Here is a 22,160-nt window from a genome sequence, read left to right as displayed (position 1 = left end):
ACTGTGAGCCTTAAGGACATTAATGAACAGATTGTTTGCCTGCAAATGGAAATTCAGGATTATAAAGGATAGCTTCAAAATGCAAGTGAAAATACAAAGCAGGGACTTCCGGTTATGGTGAGAGGCTAGGTGGTCACGATTTTTTGAGCTCTGCTGCTAGCTTGTAATAAATCCTGCAAAATTAACCAGAACTCAACTTAAGCAAAGTCAAACAAAAGCCTCAACAAGGAGACACCATATCACTCGTGGAGGAAGAGGACGTCGAGGAAGAAGATGCCGGTGAAGCATCCAAATCAGACGAGAAAACCAACGAAGATATCATGAAAGCCATATTTTCATTGAAAAGTGGTCTTTACAAGAAAATCGACGTTGTGCAACTAACAATTACTGAGGTGAAAAAGCAGGTGCAGGAATGCACGGGCCGCATTACACATGCTTTTCATAAGCGGTTGTTTAAGAAGAGAGGAGAGGTGAAGTTTTCATGGCAACATGTCTATTTGTGGCGATACGAGGGAGAACTCTGATTCTTCCTCAAGATCCAAATTGATTAACCTTGGAATGAGGACCGACAATGCCACCCTGGGAATTTCACCCAGGGAATTCTAAATATGTAATAATAGAGAAGGCACACATGGACGTTACACTAAGTGAGGGCAAGAGACGTGGTTCACAAGTTTAACAATCATCACTTCATTTATTTAAACATTCATACATTGCACGCATGTACCACTCCGCACCATAAGGGGCGCTAGATTTGGCGAGCAAGTTGAAACATACATCATATCCGGTCATTTAAAGATAAATAAAAAAATAATTACCTTCAACTCTCCTCACAGGTGACAAAGAAGTTTCAGCAGGTTCAGACTGTACAACTCTTTCTGCTGTAAAACAGACAAAAAGTATATATATTTTTTAAACATTCATACATTGCACGCATGTACCACTCCGCACCATAAGGGGTGCTAGATTTGCCGAGCAAGTTGAAACATACATCATATCCGGTCATTTAAAGTCTACACGCGCCAGCGTGTGTGATATACAGAATGTAAATAAAAACATTAAACAATAATAACATTAAAAAAAAAAACTAACCTCCGTGTTCGTCCGGCACCGGATCAGGATCCAACGATGTGGAAGCAGGCTGACTTTGGATATTTTCGTCTGACAAACCACGGATCGTTGGGGATGCAGGCACAGTTTGTAGAGTTTGGATATTTTCGTCTGACAAAGCACGGATTAATAGTCTTTCTTTATTCGGATTTCTTGAGCAACTGTGGACTTGAATCAAACGTTCAGGAACCGGAGAAGATTCAACTATCTGCCGGTTGGATAAGACGTTCCTCTCCTCTTCTTCTTCAGAAGTATCTTCCAACTGCAAAGCACCATAGTACACGCAAGGATTCCTTCTACCGCTGTAAAAACTTTCACAGCTCCGATCCAGCGAGTCTGTAAGTAAATATCACACTATACTTTACTTGTATAGACAAACATACACAAAGGTAATAAAAAAAAATTAAAAAAAACTTGTGTCAGTGAAAAATAAAACGTACCGTAATCAGATTGGGTGAGATTTATATTTTCAAACTCATCAGGAGTCACTTTAGGAGAGAGAGAGAGAGATCACAGAGAGATCAGCTAAAAAAAAAAAAAATCTCAAACATTTTTAAATCTTTAAAACAATCAAACAACTGAACTGAACAAAAAAAAATAAAAAATTGACTTACCACGATGCGGCTCCTCATCCTGGGTAGAAATGTCTTGCATCTTGTCTTTTGCTTTACTCAGTCTAAACTGATGTTTAAAGATGAAACCGTCTTTAAATGCGCTTGCATCAATTGAACGTTTATTACCGCAGTAAGACATGTTGCTAACGAGGTGATTTAACGATGCTGATACGGACGTAAACAACTCAACACAATGCTTCGGCATATGTCTCTATGTAAAGAGACATATGCTCTTTACTCTTTTATACAGCTGTTCCCTGAGGGTATTTAACGATTGACAACTATTCGAGACTGGAACTGGAATAGTTTCATCCCCCAAAATGATTTTTAACACATGATACCATATCATTAGGCTCCCTATATGTGTGCATGGACTTCTGTGTTTCTTTGTACTATTTCGGAATAGTTTACAACATGCTTACAACATTGACACCACTTCAGGAGCACTGTTCATTTTTGCAGTTCACAAAATGATATTTAACACATGATACCATATCATTAAGGTCCCTATATGTCTGCATGGACTTCTTTGTTTCTTTATACTATTTTGGAATCATTTACAACAAGCTTACAACATTGACGCCACTTCAGGAACACTCAACACTTCATACATTGTTCATCCCACAACATTAGTTTTAACACATGATACCATATCATTAGGATCATGACCTATCATAAACCCTAACCCTATTTTCATACAGTTCACACAAAGTTCACACAACATACGTCAATAAGGCGGGACTTCCGGTGACGTGGCAACATTTCATTGGCTAACCATAAGGGGGCGGGGGATACGCCCACTTATGACGTGGCAGCTTCTGATTGGGACCTGTCAAAAGTTTGATGACTGGTGGGTACCTACTTCTCTCTCATATTTATTTATTAGTCTTAATTAAGTAATTTAGACTGGGCTACAATTAATTATTGCTAATAACCAAACATGCTCCTCCAGCCCTGAAAACCCTATGGCCTAAAAATATTCATTTCCACAGCTTATGAGTAATGATAAATTCATTCAGAATTCAGAAAAATTCCACAGGTCGCGCCAAATGACTTGGCACCAAAATCTGATAAAATTCTGAGATTTTGTGTTGCCTGGTATAACTTGCAAAGCGACACCATACATGAAGAAGCTGAGTAAAATAGATTGGAGTTTCCAACAGAGCAGTGAATACTCAACCAAGTGAAATGTATTATTATTTACAAATGTTTAAATTTTGACATTGTTTCTTAAAGACAGATACTGATTTCAACAATATTCAACAATGAATTTGTATTTTAAACTCTTGGAATACATATACTGTAACTACTGTAAACTGAGGGATTAAAAACAAAAGCAGTGTCATATGCATTCATGTGTGAATGATTGTTATTAGTTGAAAGATAAAATAAATCCTTTTTTTGTACTGGAGGTAATTGGAAGTGTGTTGGTGCTATATGGATCAAATTGACTTAACTTGAATGTATGTAAAATATTACAACGAGCAATTTACTTGCTACCTAGACCAGTTACACTCTTGCTACATTTTTTTTACTTACATGCTGCAGATGTTTTTATATTATTTATTTTAGTAAAACTGCTTGGTACATATTCAAGATCTAATTCTATGGCCCTGAAATTTATAAAAATGAAGCATTGTTATTTCATGCAGGACAGGGAAGTCATACTCCCCAGCTGTAATCAGCTGACTGCCTCTGATTGGATCAGCATACCTTATCAGTCACACACCAATCACAGCCAATCTCACAACAAAGAGGTCTATTTAAATATGACTCCCACCACCTACACTGATCTTACTCAGTCCAAATCAGATCAATGCATTAGTCTTTAGTGCAACTGGGTATCCCACTCTCTCTGCAGAGAAAACCCTGGACCTCTGACGAGGCTTGAATTTTTGGTTCACATTCTCCACTTCCAGCAACAGATGAGCGGCTCGAATCCAATATGTCATCATCTCCTGCAGGGAGAAAACTGACAGGGAGTAGGAGGTTTCTGTGAACAACTTTCTCTCTTGACGTCACAGGATCTCTGATGTAGTAAACATTGATTCCAGGCCTCACAGACACCACTTCATAAACTGTTGATTCCCACTTGTCTGCAATTTTCCTCTTCCCTCTCTCGCCATGATTTGCAAGCAAGACTCTGTCACCAACTGTGAGAGGTGAACTTTCGCCCTGCGGTTGTAGTTCTTTGCCTGACAAGCCTGTTCCATCCGACTGTTCTGCTGGGCAATGCGTGCAGCTTCAGACAAGTCACGTTTCAAGCGAGAGACAAATTCATGATGGTCAACAACAGCATCGCTGGGGAGGGCATGCTGGAATACAAAATCAACTAGCAACCATGGAATTCTCCCAAACATGAGAAAGAAGGGGGCAAACTCTGTTGTCTCATGCTCTGTGCAGTTGTAACAGAACGTCAGCATCTGCAGCATTTGTGGACATCTTGCTTTGGAATGGGGAGGCACGGCCCTTATCATGTTCCAGAGAGTTCTGTTGTATCGTTCCACAACCCCATTCCCCATAGGATGGCCATCTCTAGGAGCTCTTTGATGAGTTTGCTTTCGAAATTGGCTCCCTGGTCAATACATACTAACTCCATTGGTTCAGAGCTATGTATGCTTTCAAGGGGAGCACGGTCATGAGGCTCTGGGGTTTTCCCCACAACACAGCTAAAGCAGTTCCTCACATGGTTGATGATGTCTTGTTCCATCCCTATCCAAAAGAACCTCTGCCTGGCCAGGGAAAGTGTACGAGCCTGCCCCTGATGACAGCTGAGTAATGGAGGCCATGGAGGACTTGAGCTTTCAGGGAGTCTGGAACAATGAACTGGAGTCCTTGATGGAGAGTTTGGGCCAGTGTCTCAACAGTTTCATCACGAGACTCACCAGCACGTTCACACCTAGTGGGCCTCCTGTGACACTGGATGTAGAAGAAAACTCTGCCCAAAACATCATCCTGCTCTTGTAGGTTAACCAGTTCACTCCTTGGTAGAGAGGCAGCTTGGTCGATACTGATAAGCTGGGGAATAGCTGGTCCCGTGCCTCTCACTCGGCTGACACCTCCAGAGTCATGTGCTTCCAACACAGCTGACACGTTCTGTGAATGCAGAGACCCCTGAGGAGTAGGCAAGGTGACAGCCTTCTCCTCAGACTGATCAACAACTAACTGGCAGTTAGTAGTACATCTAAACGCATCCTGCACTGTCCTATCTACCATTCCATTGACTTGGTTCAGTAGCAAAACATAAGGCTCAGTTACAAGGCAGTGGCCTATGCATGACTGGACAAATGGCTCTCTACTTAGTGCATCAGCAACCACATTATTTGTGCCAGGGACATAGTTCAAGTCAAAACTGTATGCTGCAAGCTTTGAAACCCATCTCTGTTCACATGCATCTAACCTAGGCTTAGTCAAGATGTATGTGAATGGGTTAGTATCAGTCCAGACTGTGAAATGTTGCCCTTTCAGCCAATGGATAAACTTGGGAGAGTGTTTTGCTGGCAAACACCACTGGTCTGGCAATTTTTCCATCAGGAGGCAACTGTGAGAGGACAGCTCCCAGGCCATCAAAAGAGGCATCAACTGCGAGGATGAATGGTGCACTAAAATCTGGATGGGATAATGTGACACTGTGCTCAAGCTCATGTTTCAAAGTTCTGAATGCATCTCTGCACTCATCAGTCCAGTCAGTTGGAGACAGATTCACATGACCTTTTTTGAATTTAGGTTTATGGCCTCTACCCCTCTTATGTGGAGCAGCAGGCTCAGCCACTAGGCTGAAGAGTGGCATAGCTTTAGCAGAGCATCCCTCAATGAAAAGATGGTGGTAGAGAAACATTCCTAAGAAATATTGGATTTTCTTAGTGCAGTGTTTCTTCATTAGACTCCATTAGGTCAGCTTCCTGCACATCATTGATAACCTGTACTTTACTCTGGCCTGTTTTAACACCATCCTCACATTATGATGTGTCCCAAAAACTTTACCAACCGGCGAAGAAAGTGGCATTTCTTGGGCGAGAGCTTCACGTTGTTGGCAGCAAGGCATGAGAAAACCAACTGCAGACGCTCAAGCGCAACATGTTCAGATGGAGCATAGACCATATAGTCATCCAGGTAACATAACAGGCTAGTGACTGTTAGTTACGCCTTGGGACATCCTGTTCTATTCATGGAGACTGAATGGGTAGAAGAACCCTGTGTATTTTTTGACATCCTCATGAAGTCCAGCATTGAAGAACCCTGGCGTGAGGTCCATAGTGGAAAGGAACAAATGCAGCCCAGTGCAGCGAGTGCGGCTGTCTGGTGAGGCAACGGATGTGCATCCTTCACTGTTCTTGCGTTCAACCACCTGAAGTCATTACAGATGCAAAGATCACCATTCGGCTTGACAACCAGGACAAGGGGAGATGAATATTCACTCTGGGACTTTCAAATTATCCTCAATTCCTCTATATCATTCAGAGCAGTCCTTAGCTTATCATAGTGGCATGGTGGGACCCGACTGTATGGAAGTCTGAAGGGCTTGTCATCCACTAAGCTGATTCTGTGGACAAAGACTGTCGCCTCACCGCAGTCCATTTTGTGCCTTGAAAAGATGGACTCAAACTGCTCAATGATCTGCAGCAGTTTATCTTTCCACTCAAGGGAGACTTCACAAAATGAGAGGTCCAAATCCTGCAGGCCCATATCACTCAGGACGTGTGATATTTCTTCCTCTGACCTTGGTGCAGGTGATGAGTTCTGCGTGTACTGCGCACTGGATTGGACGCGTTCTGGTTCAGGTAAGTCCTGCACAGAAAGACAGGGGGATACATCTACAACTTCTGAATTCTTTTTAAGAGTGAGCAGTGTTCTCGCAGTATTTTGTATCAAGAAATCGTTCCTTGTCTTTCTCTAGTTTATTCAGTCGTCTGCAGATGGACTCCTTGCTGTCTCAACCGTGAGATGGCACAGCGAGCCCAGAGCAGAGGAAATAGTCAGATTATATACAATACATTATCTTGTGAAAGGATGACCTTGTTTTATCATCAGAACAATGTAAGCACAATAGTCACGTCTTAATGTGTGTACAATCAGGACAATGTTAGTCAGTAGATTATAACATACATGATGTTCACTCAGTGTTCAATGATGTTCACTCAATCAGCATTTCATGTAACATGAGTGGTGTCATGGTCAGCAGATTATGACACACACATACACCTAATCAAATGACATAGTTACTCATTTGTGTCAGAGAAGATGAATAATAAGAATTCCCATTACAGCGGTTTTTCAGTGGGATTCACTATTTTGCCTGGTACCCACCCATAAGGAAGTGACCTACCAGAATTTGTGTAGGTCTGGACTTGGACTGGGTGGGTTCAATGATGACTGTGTTACCTACTGCAGAGACATCAGAAGCAGGCAGTCTAGCTGCAGGGTGACACATTTAGCAGTGCCGATTCTGTGTGGCACTGCTCCATCTGCCCTGTCGTTTGAGGAAGACAGCAGAGACAATGATCAACCTCAGCATTGTTCACTGGAGATGTGATGTTTTGGCCTCTAACTGTCTCCTTCGCTTTGCTTTTATTTTGAACATGTATGAGTAACACAAAAAAATAATCTGAGAAACAAACAAACAAACAAACCGATGAAAATAGTCAAAACAAGACAATAGTCAAAACAACAATAATAATGTGAACCCAACATGTCCAAAAAGGAGTAGGATGAAGCATATGCTTATTTAAGCTTACCCCTTCTCCACTACTCAATTAATCAGTCTTCCCATACATATTTACAAAAACAGAGAAAAATAAATAAATAAGTGAACAAATACATAATTTACAGTATTTATGAAAACACCTGATTGTTAAAGCCCTTCTTCCTCCCTGTACCTCATGAAAACCATGTGACTGTACCGCTTTTTAAACTGGGTCATGCTAGGACATTGCTTGAGCTCCACACCCAATCTGTTCCACAACCTCACTCCACAAAGAGAAACACAAAAACTTTTTAATGTTGTGCTTGCCTGCTGATGTTTTAAATTGAACCTCTCCCTCAGATTATAATGCTTAACTCTATTAAAAAACTATTTTTGAATATTTCCAGGAAGTATATTGTTTATTGCTTTGTGCATGATTTGTGCTGTTTGAAAATGAACCAGGTCTGAGAGTTTTAATGTTTTTGATTTTAAGAATAGTGAATTTGGCAGAGGGTGTGACAAGTTGACTGCCACAACCAACAATGACAAAATCCTCAGCAGATATTTTTTCAATGTCTGGGACAGACTGTGAAAGTTTTGGGTCAGCTGTCACACTCACAGTATATGCCATAGATCCACTGTCCACTAATCCTCTGAGAACACTGCCACCATCAGTAGTCATATCTGTGTAGAACAATTCATCAGTCTTTGGGAGTCAATCAGTGTTTTATGTGATGAGACTTTGCTGCTGTAGGTGTGACACAATGTTTCATAATCATCAATGTCTGTCAAATCCAGGGTGGGAGGTTCACTCACATGATCTGCGCTGTCCTCCCCTGCATGCAGATCATTTAGTTTACCTGCTGGCCATAGAGAGGAGGGCGCCTCCCCTCTGGGCAGTTGCATCTTGAATGGCCAGTTAAGTGACACAGGAAACACAGCCTGTTCTCTCGACAGTGTGTGAGGGCTGAGTGAGAGCCATCTTTACAGAACATGGCATGTCAGTTAAGCCCTCAATTTTGGGAAGCCTGTTGTTGCTATGTGGGTTTTTATTGGCTCGAGCACGGCCCTGAAGCAACACTTTCTCTAGCATTCCAATCAGTCTGATTCATCGACGGTCAATGTATCTGAACTCTCCCGCCGGAATGCAGGTGGGTCTTTGACTTCTCGCTGAGTGACCAGTAGTGAGCGGCCATCTGCCTCGACTGGTTGGGGTTGAGAGGAGAGAAAGGAAGGATAGAGGAGAGAAGCACAATGAAAATTAACAATGAGCAAGAAGGTCCGGGACTGGAATCTGTCATCCGGACATCAACAGGCCCAGATTACCTGTAAGACGAGAAAGTACAGACAACTCCGGGGAAGAAGTTTAGGTTATTGAATGTTAATGGAAACAGTCTTATCCCCCACCTTATGGTAACCCAGTGAAAATGGAGCAGGTGTGCTGTGCATCCCTCTAACTCATCAAAAGGTATCAAACTTACTGAAACTCATACCTGATGGTTAAAACCACACTCAGATAAAATAACAATCCACAGAGAATATAGCTGTTAGGAGCCAAATAAACCTGACAGTCAAACACAGAAGAGAATGCTCCAAAACGATGCAGTAATGCGAAGACATCCACGCGGTCCGGCTTAGTCATGGACAAGTCACGGCACCAATATAACCACTGTGTTGTGTCTTCTGCTTAAACAGGAGCTGACAGGTAACATCAGGTTTATTGTTCTGCATTTGATCTGAGATCTACTGATCTACTGATTCAGGTCAGATAGTTGAGCCCTGAGTTCAAACAAAACATGGTGAAGCAGCTTTTAGCTGTTATGCTGCACACAACTGGAACAAACTACCAGCAGAACTGAAATCAGCCCCAACTGTGAACATTTTTAAATCCAGGTTAAAAACATTTCTCTTCTCCTGTGCTTATGATTGAGCTCTTTTAAAGCACTTTACATTTTAACCTTTCATTTGCACTCGATGTCCTTTTAATGATTTTAAAGCTAATTTATTATTTTATGCTGCAACCTAATATTTAATGCTCTATTCTAGCATTATATTTATGTCTTTCTATTTTTCTGTACTTTGTTATTATTATGGGGGGGGGGGGGGGGGGGGGGTTAGGGTTAGGGTTGGGGGGGGGGGGGTTAATTGTATGTTTTAATGTTTCTCATTTACGTAAAGCACATTGAGTTGCCATTGTGTATGAAATGCGCTATATAAATAAAACTGTCTTGTCTTGCCTTGCCTATATTCATTGTTTCATTTCACATTCACTGACACAGACCTGTCAACCAATCACAGTGGACATAGTGATTAAGTTCGTTGATGATAAGCCAAATTAGATCCTTTGTAAATACGACCCCAGGCTTCCATGAAATGTGCTGTGCATGTTGATAGTCGTCAGAGGCTGACTCCTAATGTTTATGCTGGACTGTGCTCGATGTCACAAACAGGCCTACAATTATTATCAAAAATATTCAACACATTAACACATTTTGGCCTTTCATCCAATGTTACTTTCATTAAAATAAGAATCATAAAAGAATTATAATAAATTGCCCAAAAATAACAGAAAGTACTGTGGCGAGCTCACGTGGAAGAAGGTAAACTGAGACAGATTCCTGCTTTAAACTACTCCTGCGTCCCTTACACCGCTCGACCACAGGAGGTGCTATTTATTCAACATCAGAATTATCAACCACAGTACATGAATACTGGCCAGAGGTAATTAAACACACCAGGAGACTCAGTCGCGGTGGCTACACTGTTAATTACAGCTAACATCAAACTTAGCACTATGTATGGCCATATAACCTGGAAACTCACATAACACAATTAAACATGCACACAACATTACTAAAACATGGCTTTCCTTTCAACATTAACAGTCCCATGAGCCTTTGAGCTCAAACCAGAGAACCAGCTCAAATTGTCCCAATCAGAGTGACCACTCCCCCCTCTGGTCGCTACATAGCCCCCACCTGAGGGGTCAGCCGTCCTCGGCAACCCCATCACTCAACACAAAGTCTTTCAAATGTCCGGGCTGCCGCCGTTGGCGAGCAGGCCGTCTGGGGCTCAAAGGGGGAGCAACTTGAGGAGAGGCACCCTGATCGTCCTGTGGGAGGCTGCTACTGTCCCCCTCTCCAACTGAAAGCGGGGCAAGAGGTCGGTAGGGTGAGAGTCTGTCCCGGTGCAGCACCACCTTGCGCCCCCGACCGGGCATGCGCACCCGGTACACCACCTCAGACAATCGATCCAAGACCTCGCCGGGCCCTTGCCAGTGGCTGCGGAGCTTGGGGGAAACCCCCTTCTTGCGGACAGGACAATAGATCCATACCTTGTCCCCTGGTATGAAGGCCTGCCCCTGGCATCGCGTATCATAGGCCCTCTTCTGCCGTACCCCAGAGTTGGCCTGGGCCTGGCGGGTGTAGTCGTGGACCACCTGAAGACGATCCCTCAGCCTACGAAAGTAGTCCATCTCTTTTCCCCCAGCAATCTCGGGTTCAGGCGGAGCGCCAAACACCAAGTCGACTGGTGTACGGAGCTCCCGCCCGAACATGAGGGCAGCCGGCGTGCACTGGCTAGACTCCTGGACGGCAGTCCGATAGGACCACAGGACCAGGGGTAGGTGGCGGTCCCAGTCGCGCTGGTGTTGGCTGGTGAGGATGGCGAGCTGAGTGGCCAGGGTGCGATTGAAACGCTCCACTAGCCCATCGCTTTGAGGGTGGAGCGGCGTCGTCCTTGTCTTGTTCACCCCCAGCCGTCGACAGACCTCACCGAAGACTTGGGACTCGAAGTTCCGCCCTTGGTCACTGTGGAGCTCGGCGGGGACCCCGAAACGGGCAAACATTTCCTCCACCAACCTCTCTGCTGTTGTGGTGGCGCTCTGATCTGGCACCGCATATGCCTCGGGCCACTTCGTGAAGTAATCCATGGCCACGAGGACATATCGGTTGCCGGAGTCGGTGACTGGGAAGGGCCCAAGGATGTCCACTCCAACTCGCTCCATTGGGGCCCCCACCAAGTATTGCTGTAGTGGGGCATGGGAGTGCCGAGTTGGTCCTTTCTGGGCGGTGCAGGAGTCGCAGCAGTGCACGTGCAGCTCCACATCTCGTCGGCAGCCAGGCCAGTAGAACCGCTCCCTGAGGCGCTTGAGGGTCTTGGCGTTCCCATAGTGCCCTGCCCCCACCGAACCATGGACGGTCTGGAGAACCTGCGGGCGGAGCGCCCGGGGCACTAGTAGCTGCAGGAGGTCATTTCCCCGTCCGGAGGCCTGCCATCTCCGGTAAACCAACCCGTTGTGAAGCTCGAAGTTGCCCCATTGGGAGTGATAGGCCTTCATTTCAAGCCCCAGTGCTGACACCTCTGTCCATGCAGGGCGCTGCCCCGCCTCCAACCAGCCTCTCAGCAGCGCCAGGGTGGTGTCTGCCTCTTGCTGTTGCCTCAGCTGCTGAGTAGTCATTGGGAGCCACCCCTCCTCATTGGTGGTGAGATCAACAGCTGCCACCACTGCTGTCAACTGGCCCCGTTCCTCTTGCCGCTGACAGTAACGACACTCCAACGCTGCACAGGGCCGCCTGGAGAGTGCATCAGCGTTGCCATGATGCCGCCCTGCTCGATGCTGGATCTCAAAGTCGTACCCTTGGAGGGCCTCCAACCAGCGGGCCACCTGGCCTTCAGGGTGCTTGAAGTTCAGAAGCCAGGTAAGTGAAGCGTGGTCGGTGCGGATGAGGAAGTGGCTGCCATGCAGATATGGGCGGAAGTGCCGCAGTGCCACGACCACTGCCAGCAGCTCGCGTCGGGTGACGCAGTAGTTCTTTTCTGCCCGACTCAAGGCACGACTGAAGTAGGCCACTGCACGCTCCCCATCTCCTCCCTGCTGTGAGAGGACAGCCCCGATTCCCACATTGCTGGCATCAGTGTCCACGATGAAGGGTTGTTGGGGGTCGGGGTAGGCCAAGACCGGGGCTTCAGTGAGGGTCTCCTTGAGCCGGGTGAAGGCTGCAGCACAGGCATCATCCCAGGCAAATGGTCGGCCCTTGTCGGTCAGGCGGTGGAGTGGGCTGGCGATGGTTGCAAAGCTTCTGATGAAGCGGCGGTAATATGACGCCAGGCCCAGGAAGCTTCGCAGTTCGCTGATGTTTGTTGGGGTTGGCCAGTCTCGGACAGCAGCCACCTTAGCTGGGTTGGTGGCTACACCATGAGCACTGACGATGTGGCCCAGGAACTCTGTCTCCCTTGTCAGTAGGCGACACTTTGCCGGGTTCAGCCGCAGCCCTGCCTGTCGGATGGTAGTGAAGACCTCACGCAGGTTCGACAGGGCCCTGTCAAAGTCATTGGCGTGTACTAGCAGGTCATCAAGGTACACGACACAGCGACTCCGAGGTACATCCGCCAGCACCCTCTCCATCAGCCGCTCAAAAGTAGCCGGTGCGTTGCAAAGCCCGAAAGGCATGACGCGGAACTGCCATAGCCCCTGTCCGATGGTGAAGGCAGTCTTTGGTCTTGCGTCGGGGGCCAGCTCCACCTGCCAGTAGCCACTGCGCAAGTCAAGTGAGCTGAACCAGCTGGACCCCAGGAGGTAGTCAAGCGCATCGTCGATGCGCGGGAGCGGGTAAGAGTCCTTTCTTGTGATGGCATTAAGGAGTCGATAGTCCACACAGAACCGCCAGCTGCCGTCCTTCTTCCTCACCAAGACAACTGGGGCTGCCCATGGGCTGTCGGAGGGCTCAATTACTCCAGCAGCTAACATTTCGCGGATCTTGTCCTCTGCCACCTGCCGTTTAGCAAGACTCAGCCGATGAGGGCGTAGACGGATGGGCTTGGCGGAGCCGGTGTCGATAGCATGCTGGACCAACCCTGTATGCTTGCAGTCTTCGTCTCTCGCAGCGAAGATGTCCATGTAATCCTCGAGGAGTTGTTTCAGCTCTTGGCATTGCTGTGGGTTTAGACCATCTTTGCTGCGTTGCCACAAGTCCTTTATGGCCTCAGTTGTCTCGGCAGAGGGAGGGACGGCAGGCTCTGGACTAGAGGCTGGGGCAGGCTGCGGCTGTGCAGGGACGCTGGTGGGTGTGCTGGCAGATGGTGAAACACAGTGGCTTGGTGCCTGCAGAGCAGCCGCTGCTTGGCGACTGGTACGTGGACCATTGGGCTGCTTCTTCTTCCGCCGGCCGGACTGGAGTGCCAAGGTCTCTGTGCCAAGAGTGATGGTTGCCTTCGACACATCGACGAGGGCTCTCCAACGTTTCAGCAAGTCCAGCCCAATGATACACGGGTCTCGGATGTTGGCGAGCCAGAACTTGTGCACCAGCACATGGCCTCCAGCCCGGATTGTCAGCCCCTTCTTTCCTCTCATGTCCGCTTTTTCTCCCGTCACTGTCATCAGTTGGGTGCTAGTTGGGGACCATGCCTTTGAAAGTGGGCCGATGGTGTTTGGGAGGATGCCAGGTCGCACCAGGGAAATGGTAGACCCCGTATCTACCAGGGCCCGGCAGGGTTGGCCATCAAGTTGGCAAATCAGATACAGTCCTCTGGTGTGACCCAAGCAGCCGACCAGTGTGTACCGGCCTCGGAGGGGGGTTGGAGACTGGAGTGGTGGCCCCCCCACTAGACCACTCCGCTGTCGTTTCCCGCAGGTTGGATGGCTTTGGTCTTTGGTGCAGGGGCTGGGCAGTTTCGAGCAACATGGCCAGGCTCATCACATCGGTAACAGCGGTCTGTTTGACGAGGGGGACGGCGCCTGGAGGGTGGAGGCCATCGCTGAGACTGTCGTGGTGAAGGCTGAACTTGGCAGACCTCTTCAGCATCCTCCTCTTCCTCATCGTAGTCGGCCATCCTGACGTGTGGTTGCAGCGCGGAAACCTTCTGCTGAGTAGACCGTGTAGAGAGCACTGCCTCAGCCCGTTCAGCTTCACGAAGAGCCTCACTGAGAAACTGGGGCATGGCAAGGCGGACATGCTGACGCAACCTCTCTGGTGTGAGCCCCCGCAGGAACGCATGGAGGGCCAGCTCCTCTTGGGCAGCCGTGTGAAACTGTGGGTAACCGCGTTGAGCATGCAGTTGCACATCTGCAGCGAAGGTACCCAGGCTCTCTCCTTCTCGGCGGTGACGGCTGGCTAGTTGCTCCCTACTCTGGTCAGTAAAGAGTCTCTGCCCAAATCGCCTCTGTAGTGCCATGGTCAAGGCTTGGAGGTCTCGTTGCTCTGCTGGGGTAATGTCGAGGAGCACCTGCAAAGCCTTTCCTTCCAATGCCAGGGCCAGGTGGGTTGCAGCTTCTTCGTTGCTCCAGCCGCTGTGCCATGCTGCTAGTTGGACTTGAGAGAGGTATGGCTCCAGTGGTGTCACCCCGTTGTACTTGGGAAGCTTGGCTGGTGTCTTAGGCATGGCTGCAGGGTGCGACGGCTTGGGTGTGGTTACCAGTGGTGGCGGCTCATTGGCAGCAAGGGAGTGTTGACGTCCAGTGCCTGTAGCAAGTAGCAGGGTGTCACCAGCAGTAGCCCTCCTGGTCACTAGGGGGCGGTCAGAGGCAGCAGGCGGTAGGACTTCTTCTGTAGTAGCACTCCTGACCTCTACAGGGTGATAGGGCCGTGGTGCACTGGAACCATCAGGGTGGGCTGGAAAACGTTCATCTTTAGCAGGTCTTCTCTGTCGTTGTTCCAGGCTTTCCAAAAGCTTAAAGTTCTGCTCAATGGCTTCCTCTAACTCTTCAATCTGTCTCTCCATTCTTCTCTTTTAAAATCCCACTTCTGACACCAATGTGGCGAGCTCACGTGGAAGAAGGTAAACTGAGACAGATTCCTGCTTTAAACTACTCCTGCGTCCCTTACACCGCTCGACCACAGGAGGTGCTATTTATTCAACATCAGAATTATCAACCACAGTACATGAATACTGGCCAGAGGTAATTAAACACACCAGGAGACTCAGTCGCGGTGGCTACACTGTTAATTACAGCTAACATCAAACTTAGCACTATGTATGGCCATATAACCTGGAAACTCACATAACACAATTAAACATGCACACAACATTACTAAAACATGGCTTTCCTTTCAACATTAACAGTCCCATGAGCCTTTGAGCTCAAACCAGAGAACCAGCTCAAATTGTCCCAATCAGAGTGACCACTCCCCCCTCTGGTCGCTACAGTACTAACAGTCCTACTGACCCCAATGTTATCTGAGATCTGACTGTCCTTGTCATAAACAGAGATGATGGTGATACATATTTTATCTCCAGTGAAGTCTAGTTGCTCACACTGACTTTTTCAATGTGACTTTTAGTTTTTGAGTTATAAGAGGTTGTTCAGTGACTAATTTTGGCTTAGGGACACTGAATATGAATGTGGTTGCTTATCTTGTCGTGCACTGTCACTGTAGCAACCTGTGACTCAGAAACTGACTCACATGTCTGTGTTATTCACACACACACTGTCATTTCCAATATTCAAAATAAAGCCCATGATGGTAATTTTATCATAACAGGAAAGTCATTATGAGCCAAGCTTTTTGAAAAAGTCACTGTATCTGAACAGGGAACTCAGAACAAGTTGGGTTTTTTTAAAGCCCCATAGATTAACTTTATCATAACAGGAAGCTCAGAATGAGACTTTTTTTTCCAAAATAAAAGTCGGCAATGGTCACCGTATGTTAATAGGAAACGAGGGACAAAGTTTTTCAAAATAAATTTCCACTCCACTCATTCATACTCAATTTAAACCTTAATACCTTTCATACATGTTTCATTCAACTTTTAACTCCCATTCATACTTTAAAAAAAAATCAATACAGCTGGTTTAGATGTCCTAATGACCCAACCATTTCCCACTTTTCCAAATGATTCATACTCCTTTGGCTGCTTTCTTAATCAAAATTAAAACCTGCAATCCAATTTAGCGTCACCCTTTCAACAGCAAGTATTCACACTGCTGTTTATAGCTTAAAAGATGTATAATAATTGTGGCTGATCACTTGTGATTCCAAAACTATTGCTGTTTGAATCATTTTATTCAGTGTAATGTGTCTTTGTCTAGGTCTTAAACTTATTTTCCTTTTTGTTTTGGTTTTGTGACTTCATTGTGAATGCTTCTGCCATTTCCAATGTTAGCTAGAGCTCAATCTGTGCCCTCCAAAATGTCACATTGTCATCAATATATTTGTGAAACAAACTGAGTCTTAAGTTTTTTTGGTTTTCTGCTCTGTTCCTGTGCTAATGTTGCTCTTTCTGGTGGTCTGTATTAATGTTCATCATTCTAGCTGGGATCAATAAGAATGTCGATGCAAATGTTTATATTGCAGAAGTATAATTTTAATAATTATCATCAAAGAAATTCTAAACTAAGAAAGTTTACATCACAGTAGTATGTTGTGACAGGAAAAATAGAAAACGAGCTACAAATAAAACTTTACATGAAAAAGTAAAGATAGGGTGAAGTTTTGCATAGTGTCTGTAAGATTTCAGTCTGGTCATAATTTACTGTAAAGCATTAAGTAAGTGATCAGCGTCTCCGGCGGCGCTGTAGTTTGGCTGTGGTCCCCTCCACACACTCTGTTTTTCTGCAGCTGCACGTTTCCACGACAGTGTAGGTGTGCTGGACTTTGGAGTTGTCAGCACAGGTCAGCTCCACTTGCTTCTGACTGGTGGTGGCCTCTTGGCAACACTCACACTGGTGCATCATCTTATTAGCCGCTGCAGAATATCTGCACACACAGACAACAGCTCTTATGACAATGTAGCCTCTAGGGGGAAAGGCCATATATATTTACAGAGCATAAACAATGGATTAAAAAAAGAATTTGAATAATTGCTGATGGCTTATCAATAACAACAAATCTAAGACTTATGAGCATATATAACTGCAGACATCATGACATATAGTAACAGTTATCATGTCTGCAGTTGTAATTTATTGTATTTAGTATTGCCCTGCAGCTGTTTTCCAGAAGAAGCTGTCAAACAATCCATAAGAGGGGTTCATTAAATAATTAAACAGACAAAACAAGTTTGATGATGGAATAAGATTTTCCACAACCTGTGAACTCAAATTACAGTGGAATGCTGATGAAGTTGATGCTAAATAAACTCACATAGATGAGCTTCCACAGTGTCCAGCACAGGATGTCATGTTGACTGGCTGCACGCTCTTACAGCCATTCACCTCGATGACTGTCTCATTACTCTGGACCTCACAGACACTGCGCTGTTTGCCTGGAACAAACGGCAAGGGTTAACGCTCTATTTAATGCTGTATGATACACAGGTTCATCACCCAAAATCATACTTCCATTCTTAAAATGTGTCCTGTTCATAATTTCATTTTATTAATTGTGTGTGTGTGTGTGTGTGTGTATGGTGACTCCACTAACTTACAGGTTTTGCAGCATCCATTGGCGTCAGTTGTCTCGGTGCCCTGGAGGAGGACGAAATGCAATATTGTGTTTTAGACATGAACGGCATGTGTTAGGGACAGGGAGAGGGGTATGAGTTTCTGGGTTTTGACAAAATGAGGTCAACTCACGGGTTCACAGTCCAAGGGATTAAAGTGAGGACAGGTGGTCTCGGTCTCCTTGGTAACAAGCTGTCCATTGATCTTCTCACATGTATATTTCACACACTTGTTATTGGGGGGTACAAAAGTGTCATTCACCTGTATCAACAAGAAAAACAAATTCTAAATCAACAGGGAGAAAATTAATTTTATTTACTTTTTTAAAGTATATTTTTTCAGGCTTTTTTGCCTTTAATGTACAGGACAGTGGAGAGAGACAGGAAACAGGCAGAGGAAGGGGGAATGACACGCAGGATAAGACCGCTCGACTCGGGATTTGACCCGGGGTCACCTGCAATGAGGACTGTAGCCTCAACACATGGGGGCGGGAGCGCTACCCACTGAGCCATGCTCAATCCCCTTATTTACTTTTTTTGGCTCAAATACATGCACAACTTGGCCCAAATGTCACTACATTTCTTAAATTCCACCAAGGTGTTTAAGAAGAACAACATCAAATTTGATAAAGATGATATTTTTTTCTTTAGCTTTGATTTAAAGGTATTTTTGTTTGTTTCATTAACAAATATATACATTGTTTAAGTAGTAAAAAGCATTCTCTTGCTATAGCCAGCATCCCCTTTCTTATGTTGTTGGCTATCAAAACTGAGGAAACACTCACACAGCTCACTCACTGACCTCAATGATTTGCGTTGTGTTGTCAGGTGTGGTGAAAATACAGCTCTTCTGAACACACTTCCCACAGCACTTTCCAGGTACAGTCTGATATTCATAACCCTGGGGACAGAGAGACAGTGATGGAGCCAGCTCCTTCAACTTTGAAATGTGTGTGTGTTAAATGTTTGTTTGATGTAAGCTTACTTCAGAGCAGTCTGTTTTGCAGACAACGGGTTTGCAGTTAATGATGTTTAGCTTGGTGATGGGATCCATTTTGGGGCCACAATAACACTCCTGACAGGGGCCAGGCTTGAAAGGTTGCATTGTTGTTCCAGATGTTTGTCCTGATCCTGATGGTGATGCTGTTGTTCTAGACGATTGTGTCGATCCTGATGGTGATGCTGTTGTTTGCGATGTTTGTCCCGATCCTGATGGTGATGCTGTTGTTCCAGATGATTGTCCCGATCCTGATGGTGATGCTGTTGTACTAGATGTTTGTCCCGATCCTGATGGTGATGCTGTTGTTCCAGATGATTGTCTCGATCCTGATGGTGATGCTGTTGTACTAGATGTTTGTCCCGATCCTGATGGTGATGCTGTTGTTCTAGACGATTGTGTCGATCCTGATGGTGATGCTGTTGTTTTCGATGTTTGTCCCGATCCTGATGGTGATACTGTTGTACTAGATGATTGTCCCGATCCTGATGGTGATGCTGTTGTACTAGATGTTTGTCCTGATCCTGATGGTGATGCTGTTGTTCCAGATGATTGTCTTGAGCCTGATGGTGATGCTGTTGTACTAGATGTTTGTCCCGATCCTGATGGTGATGCTGTTGTTCCAGATGATTGTCCCGATCCTGATGGTGATGCTGTTGTTCCAGATGATTGTCTTGAGCCTGATGGTGATGCTGTTGTACTAGATGTTTGTCCCGATCCTGATGGTGATGCTGTTGTTCCAGATGATTGTCCCGATCCTGATGGTGATGCTGTTGTACTAGATGTTTGTCCCGATCCCGATGGTGATGCTGTTGTTCCAGATGATTGTCCGGATCCTGATGGTGATGCTGTTGTTCCAGATGATTGTCTCGATCCTGATGGTGATGCTGTTGTACTAGATGTTTGTCCAGTTCCTGATGGTGATGCTGTTGTTCCAGATGATTGTCCCGATCCTGAAGGTGATGCTGTTGTTCCAGATGATTGTCTCGATCCTGATGGTGATGCTGTTGTACTAGATGTTTGTCCCGATCCTGATGGTGATGCTGTTGTTCCAGATGATTGTCCCGATCCTGATGGTGATGCTGTTGTTCCAGATGATTGTCTTGATCCTGATGGTGATGCTGTTGTACTAGATGTTTGTCCCGATCCTGATGGTGATGCTGTTGTTCCAGATGATTGTCCCGATCCTGATGGTGATGCTGTTGTACTAGATGTTTGTCCTGATCCTGATGGTGATGCTGTTGTTCCAGATGATTGTCCCGATCCTGATGGTGATGCTGTTGTACTAGATGTTTGTCCCGATCCTGATGGTGATGCTGTTGTTCCAGATGATTGTCCGGATCCTGATGGTGATGCTGTTGTTCCAGATGATTGTCTCGATCCTGATGGTGATGCTGTTGTACTAGATGTTTGTCCAGTTCCTGATGGTGATGCTGTTGTTCCAGATGATTGTCCCGATCCTGAAGGTGATGCTGTTGTTCCAGATGATTGTCTCGATCCTGATGGTGATGCTGTTGTACTAGATGTTTGTCCAGTTCCTGATGGTGATGCTGTTGTTCCAGATGTTTGTCCTGATCCTGATGGTGATGCTGTTGTTCCAGATGATTGTCTTGATCCTGATGGTGATACTGTTGTACTAGATGTTTGCCCCGATCCTGATGGTGATGCTGTTGTTCCAGATGATTGTCTCGATCCTGATGGTGATGCTGTTGTTCCAGATGTTTGTTCCGATCCTGATGGTGATGCTGTTGTTCCAGATGATTGTCCAGATTCTGATGGTGATGCTGTTGTTCCAGATGATTGTCTCGATCCTGATGGTGATGCTGTTGTACTAGATGTTTGTCCCGATCCTGATGGTGATGCTGTTGTTCCAGATGTCTGTCCGGATCCTGATGGTGATGCTGTTGTACTAGATGTTTGTCCCGATCCTGATGGTGATGCTGTTGTTCCAGATGATTGTCTTGATCCTGATGGTGATGCTGTTGTTCCAGATGTCTGTCCGGATCCTGATGGTGATGCTGTTGTTCCAGATGATTGTGTCGATCCTGATGGTGATGCTGTTGTTCCAGATGTTTGTTCAGATCCTGATGGTGATGCTGTTGTTCCAGATGATTGTCCAGATTCTGATGGTGATGCTGTTGTTCCAGATGATTGTCTCGATCCTGATGGTGAGGCTGTTGTACTAGATGTTTGTCCCGATCCTGATGGTGATGCTGTTGTTCCAGATGATTGTGTCGATCCTGATGGTGATGCTGTTGTTCCAGATGTTTGTTCAGATCCTGATGGTGATGCTGTTGTTCCAGATGATTGTCCAGATTCTGATGGTGATGCTGTTGTTCCAGATGATTGTCTCGATCCTGATGGTGAGGCTGTTGTACTAGATGTTTGTCCCGATCCTGATGGTGATGCTGTTGTTCCAGATGTCTGTCCGGATCCTGATGGTGATGCTGTTGTACTAGATGTTTGTCCCGATCCTGATGGTGATGCTGTTGTTCCAGATGATTGTCTCGATCCTGATGGTGATGCTGTTGTACTGGATGTTTGTCCCGATCCTGATGGTGATGCTGTTGTTCCAGATGTTTGTCCTGATCCTGATGGTGATGCTGTTGTTCCAGATGATTGTCTTGATCCTGATGGTGATGCTGTTGTACTAGATGTTTGTCCAGATCCTGATGGTGATGCTGTTGTTCCAGATGATTGTCTCGATCCTGATGGTGAGGCTGTTGTTCCAGATGATTGTCCCGATCCTGATGGTGATGCTGTTGTACTGGATGTTTGTCCCGATCCTGATGGTGATGCTGTTGTTCCAGATGATTGTCCTGATCCTGATGGTGATGCTGTTGTTCCAGATGATTGTCTTGATCCTGATGGTGATGCTGTTGTTCTAGATGTTTGTCCCGATCCAGATGGTGAGGCCGTTGTTCCAGATGGTTGACTTGTTACTGATGGTGCTTCTGTTGGTGGTTCTGATGTTGTTTGTGGTGTGGTGGGTATTTTTTCACCAGGCTACAGAATACACATTGATCAAATATCAATCTAGGATTTTAAGGAAACTGAACAATGCTCCAGTGTGTATGTATGTATGAGTGTGTGTGTGTGTGTGTGTGGGGGGGGGGGTTCTTACTTTGTACTCAGTCATGTCATGGACACATACACCTTTAGGTTCTGTAGGGACATAAAAGATACATGAATTAGGTTAGCAGAGTAGTAATGTAGATGTGTGAAGAGTAAAGCAGTGTTTTACCCAAAACAGGTTTTTAAAGACCTTCATGTGAGGATTAGTTATTTGAGATGTTACTGTCTGACTTTAAACTGTGAACAAACATTCAAACTAAATTGCTGGACTCAAGCCAAATGGGTAATTGAATCAATAATT

The 22,160-nt window shown here is 45.7% G+C and overlaps 1 protein-coding gene across 1 annotated transcript in view; it reads right to left on the bottom strand.

Moving 5' to 3' along the window:
- Nucleotides 1-16,900: 16,900 nt before the first annotated feature.
- Nucleotides 16,901-22,160, bottom strand: part of LOC128361162 (mucin-2-like) — a 31,271-nt gene continuing 26,011 nt past the window's right edge. The window contains 8 exon segments of the mRNA XM_053321635.1: nucleotides 16,901-17,102; nucleotides 17,490-17,602; nucleotides 17,765-17,812; nucleotides 17,921-18,049; nucleotides 18,590-18,688; nucleotides 18,773-18,957; nucleotides 21,721-21,790; nucleotides 21,909-21,949. Coding sequence (XP_053177610.1) covers nucleotides 16,901-17,102; nucleotides 17,490-17,602; nucleotides 17,765-17,812; nucleotides 17,921-18,049; nucleotides 18,590-18,688; nucleotides 18,773-18,957; nucleotides 21,721-21,790; nucleotides 21,909-21,949 — 887 coding nt within the window.

This window comes from Scomber japonicus, chromosome 1 (assembly GCF_027409825.1).
Source record: "Scomber japonicus isolate fScoJap1 chromosome 1, fScoJap1.pri, whole genome shotgun sequence".
Classification (NCBI taxonomy): Eukaryota; Metazoa; Chordata; class Actinopteri; order Scombriformes; family Scombridae; genus Scomber; species Scomber japonicus.
Note: the sequence above shows the minus strand (reverse complement) of the source record. Positions and strands in the feature narration are given on the sequence as shown.